The 4,820-nt window shown below is 34.6% G+C and overlaps 1 protein-coding gene across 1 annotated transcript; it reads left to right on the top strand.

The window, feature by feature from the left end:
* Positions 1 to 1,144: 1,144 nt before the first annotated feature.
* On the top strand, positions 1,145 to 2,307 carry LOC131059961 (calmodulin-like protein 3). The gene has a single exon (XM_057993030.2). It carries the CDS (start codon positions 1,237 to 1,239, stop codon positions 2,011 to 2,013), a length of 777 nt encoding a protein of 258 aa, XP_057849013.1. The 5' UTR covers positions 1,145 to 1,236; the 3' UTR covers positions 2,014 to 2,307.
* Positions 2,308 to 4,820: the final 2,513 nt, after the last annotated feature.

Below are 4,820 nucleotides of genomic sequence, written 5' to 3'. Positions count from 1 at the left end.
TACTAATCTATATTCTAGATAATTATTTTTTATTAAAGTTTTAAATAATAAATTTTAGTAAGTATATATTTTTCATAACCTATGAAGTTAATAGAGAGTGTTTTTAGATTTACTCATATATTTTTTACATCAATATTTTGAACCACATTGGGTTATCCATAATGAAAAATATGATGTTTATCCTCTTCTTGATGATAGATTTTTTAAGTATGATGTCAATATCAATATAAAAAAAAATGTACATAATTGAATCAAAAAATACTATCTAATAAAAAATTATTATTATTTTACTTTCATTTATTAATTTTATTAATCTTATAAAAAAAATTTAATTTCAACTGTTCAATAAATATTGTTATATATAAAAGATATTCTTTGGTTCAAACCTTGAGTTGAAAATTGTACTGTTTATAATTTGTTTAATAGGTTTAAAATTATTTTTGTCTAGATTCTTCTTAGGTTTCATCGACTACAGAGTGAGATATATTGCCACATTTCAAGAGAGAGACGTTTGGACTTTGCCTTTATGAGGTAGATATTGAAAATTATTTTATTTCCGACCAAAAATAATTTGATATGATCAATCCCACTATACCTATCAAATAAAGCGAAGGTTATAATAGGACTAATAGGGAAACCCAAAAAAGGTTTTTCAAAAATAAATCATATTGCTGTTTTACATACGGCAGTGCAGAGGTTTAAGTAATGTATGCTCCATGTGGAGTGTCTGTTTTGTGTCATAATAGCTGATGCGTACATTTCTGGTTATGGTGTTCTTTCCTCCTTGAGGAGTTTCCTACGAAGCTTCCTTTGTCTGTTACTTATAATACTAGAAAAGTTAGCTAGTTTTTGTCGAATGCAATGGAAGGACACACCCTCCACATATCCTCATATTACAGGTGTGGGCATTGCAATCTTGTCGTTCATAATTGAAAGCTTTTGGTTGTACTTGCAGGTACTAAAAAGTTTTTAGCGAAGTACAAAATGAGCTTCTAACTTACCTTAAATTGATATGCTTCAAGCAGCTTCCTCCCACCTTCCTCGAGGTATTCTCAACCATTAAAACATCCCACCTTGTGTACAATACTAAATAGAGTTTTTCCAACGAAATACTATTTAAGGGTAGAGAGACAGATAGAGGAATAATGAGGCTTAGAGTAGTTTATAGTAGTGGAGAAGGATAGTTCTTAAGTTTGCAGAATAGGAGAAGCATATTTCTTTAGGAATATATCAAAGATGTCATCAATCTTGGATGTTGATGAGTCTATCATTGAGGGCAATTGGTATTACGGTTGTCTCTTTAGTCCTAAGAAAAGAACTACCACTGAAGCAGTATTTAGTACTGCTGTACGTGACAATAAGCATACTGACGTGGATAGGAAATATCATGACATTACTGATGATGAGAAATCCAAGCAATTATCAACTTTAAGAGAAGAAAGTGGTAATAGTAGTAGTCTATGTTTTGAGTCAAGTGATTCCAGTTCACCTAAAATCTTCATGAAAGATGTAGAAGAGGAGGATGAGTGTCTTGCAAGTATGTTTAGCTCATTGGATGAAGATGGTGATGGAAGAGTTAGTTCAGATGAGATAGTGAGGTTTTTGGACAGATTAAGTCTTGAAATGCCCAAAGAGGAGGTGGAATTAGCTGTGAGATTAGTGTCTGCAGGTGGTGATGAGTTTCTCACTACCATGGAGTTTGGTGAGTTTTATAGAATTGTATTTTCAAATGAGGAAGAAGTTGATATTGTGAAGGATGAGGAGAAGGCAATCTGTGAGGCATTTAATGTTTTTGATCAAAATGGAGATGGGTTTATCAGTGCAATGGAGTTGGCTGATGTTCTATCCAGATTAGGATTTGTGGAGGGGAAGGATGTGAGTTGCTGTGAGAGCATGATTGAAAGTGTGGATTATAATGGAGATGGGTTTGTGGACATTCATGAGTTTAGGCATTTAATCACCAGAACTTTCTCTGCTTCTAATCCCTGTCTTAAATGTGTTCCTGCAGTCTGATGGCACAATATAATTTATGGCTAAAATAAATATTGTAATTGTCTCCAATGTGTTGCTATAGAACAATAGTAGAGTTAATTTTGTGGCTGCTATAGTTCACAGTTGTCTGTAGTTCACTGCAAATGACATTTTTATAGAAATATTCACTGCAGTGCTGATAGAAATTCAGTTGTCCATGGTATGTAAGAGAGAATTCTGTAATTGTCAGCAAGCGAGCAACTCTGTGTCTTTCCAGTTTTAGATATATCGTTTTCTCTATGTGTTCTTCCAGTAGAGGCGTTACTTAAAATTTGAAAGTGTTCTTCAAATAATAGGAATAACCACTTGGTTTGATTTCCGAAAAATAGCAACATGCTAATAATAGAAAAAACCACTATATTTAGAAATATTACAGAAATTTATCTATGTTTATTTTCTGTTTTATTTTAATAGAAATTATTAGAATATTTTAACATATTCATGTTGTGTATGAAATAGGTGAATATAGTGTAAACATAGAACCTTAACTTAATAATATGAAGAATGTGCAAAATCAATTTCATATTTGAATAACCATAACAATGATCTAGTGTTCATACTCTTCCATAATCAAGAGACAAATGCAAATGTTAGTAGATTATCATTTTTCTTATATAAAGCATCTGAAAATCACCTACAATTGTTGGATAAAATATCTCAAATTATATAGTGAAACAATATGAGTTCCAATAGAAAAATTTACAATAGATAATATTTGATAGATAGAATCCTCACTGGAATGTGATTGGATAGGCTTGGGATTACGACAGTGTTTCCTTATTTTTTTTTGTGATTATTGCATGGAATTGGTGGATCACCTCTTCCTGCTATGTCCCTTTTCTTCTAAGTGTTGGTATTGGCTGCTTGGTATGTTAGGGTGGTCTTCTGCTCTCTACTCAAGTCTACTTTCACAATTTCGAGCCTGGCCCTTGTTGTTTCCCGCTTCATTTTATTCATCTCTTTGGATAGTTGCTCCATCTCTGGTGATTTAGAATCTTTGTCTTGAAAGGAATTCAAGAATCTTTAATCATAACTCTACATCTTTGACAGACATTATTGGTAAAATCCAAGCCTCCATTAGTGAAGTGGTGCTTTCTTTCATTCACAAAAATTTAGGGCATCTCACAACCTTTTCCCATTGGGATAACTGGGTTACTTGGAGATGGCCCTCACTTCATTTAATGCCCTCTCATGGGGCTATATCAGATGCTTTTTCTTCACGTCTTAAGCGAAAGATGGCTAAGTGGAGTCCTCCCCCTTTTCCTTCTTTCAAACTTCAGTTTGATGGGGCCTCTAAGGGTAATCCGGGGAAGTCTGGGATTGGGGTAATTATCTTTGAACACTCTTCAAAAATTATCAAGGCAGTTGGTAAATATATTGGCTATGGCACCAACAACATGGCTGAAATTCAGGCTCTATCTTTTGCACTTGATTTGGCTCATTCTCTAAATATCAAGGATATTGTTATTGAAGGCGATTCAATGCTTGTCTATAATAACCCACCATAATTAACTCAACAAAATTGACCATTTTTTTTTTTTTTTAATTTAATCATTCTGTTTGATTCAATCGCATACTCTAGGCATCCATCCATTTGGATTAGGCATTCATCCATCTGAGATGAGCATCTAACCATACGGGTTAGGCATTTGTCCATACAGGACATAAGATTTCATCAATCCAATACGGGATAGGCATCTACCCATACGGGGTAGGCATCTATCCAATCAGGATAGGTGGTGCTCTGGCTAGAGACTTAGACTCATCGGGACCATTCGGGTCCTGAGCCACTCACTAAGTACTACACTTTTCTAACAGAAGTGCATCGAGGTCGCCGTCCTTAGGAGTAATTGAATAACATAATACAAGCTTGAATTCTACCTCGGAATTTGGCTTAAAGCCTCGGGAAGTCAAGCAAATCCATACGGGATTCCTTTCGAGTATGCATTGAATTATTCTTTCCATTTTAATTATCTTTCAAATTATGATTCTATTCAATCCTTCTATACCAAGCCTAGACCCCACCCACAAATGCCTGAGTACGAGGGACAACTCCGTCCAAAGACTGCCTACATACCCGCTTTGGCATGGGATCAAGGCGTAAAGTATGTAGTTCTATTTTGTACTCTATGGTTCGATGTAAACTGATTAGTGGGTACACAACCCTTTCTATGGTCAATGTCCCAGACAGTTTCTCTATGGTTGCTACACATGGTGGTAGCACTTAAACAAATGCTCAAGATGGCCTATTGTTTGTGGCCTAAAACAACTTCATCCTAACACCTATCATAAGCATCACCCTTGACCGAATTGTCGATCACCAATATCTCTTCAAAAATTAATTTCATAAAAGCATTTTACTTAACCAACCCTAAAGGGGGTTTACTATGGTTTAACTCAACAGATGAAAAATCATTTAAGGATTATCTTGTTAGATTATCGATCCAAGAGGGATTATCTACCCCTTGGATTTTAACTTCCAAGTGTCCCTTATTACTCCCCAATGATTTATAGGGATGTTGCCACAGACGTTGTTGATGTAGCTTTATTAGGCATTAAGTGCAGTAGTTCAACATGACGGCATTACCCGTAAGCATGACCCAGAGTCACTGTATATACCGAACGCTGCTAGGTTTTGGTTTCCATCTTCCTTTATTTAGTTTTCTAACTAAGAAGTTATGAAAACATCATGTTTGAAAATAATCACGAAATAAATGTACATAATTAGACATTTCGAAGTTTAATTATTTGAATAACTACTTCGATGGCAACCAAGTACCATTTGATAA

This window comes from Cryptomeria japonica, chromosome 7, assembly GCF_030272615.1.
Source record: "Cryptomeria japonica chromosome 7, Sugi_1.0, whole genome shotgun sequence".
Lineage (NCBI taxonomy): Eukaryota > Viridiplantae > Streptophyta > Pinopsida > Cupressales > Cupressaceae > Cryptomeria > Cryptomeria japonica.
Note: the sequence above shows the minus strand (reverse complement) of the source record. Positions and strands in the feature narration are given on the sequence as shown.

What these genes read in the sequence shown, in the direction of transcription:
- LOC131059961 (XM_057993030.2), top strand. Translation starts at nt 1,237, where the DNA reads ATGTCATCAATCTTGGATGTTGATGAGTCTATCATTGAGGGCAATTGG.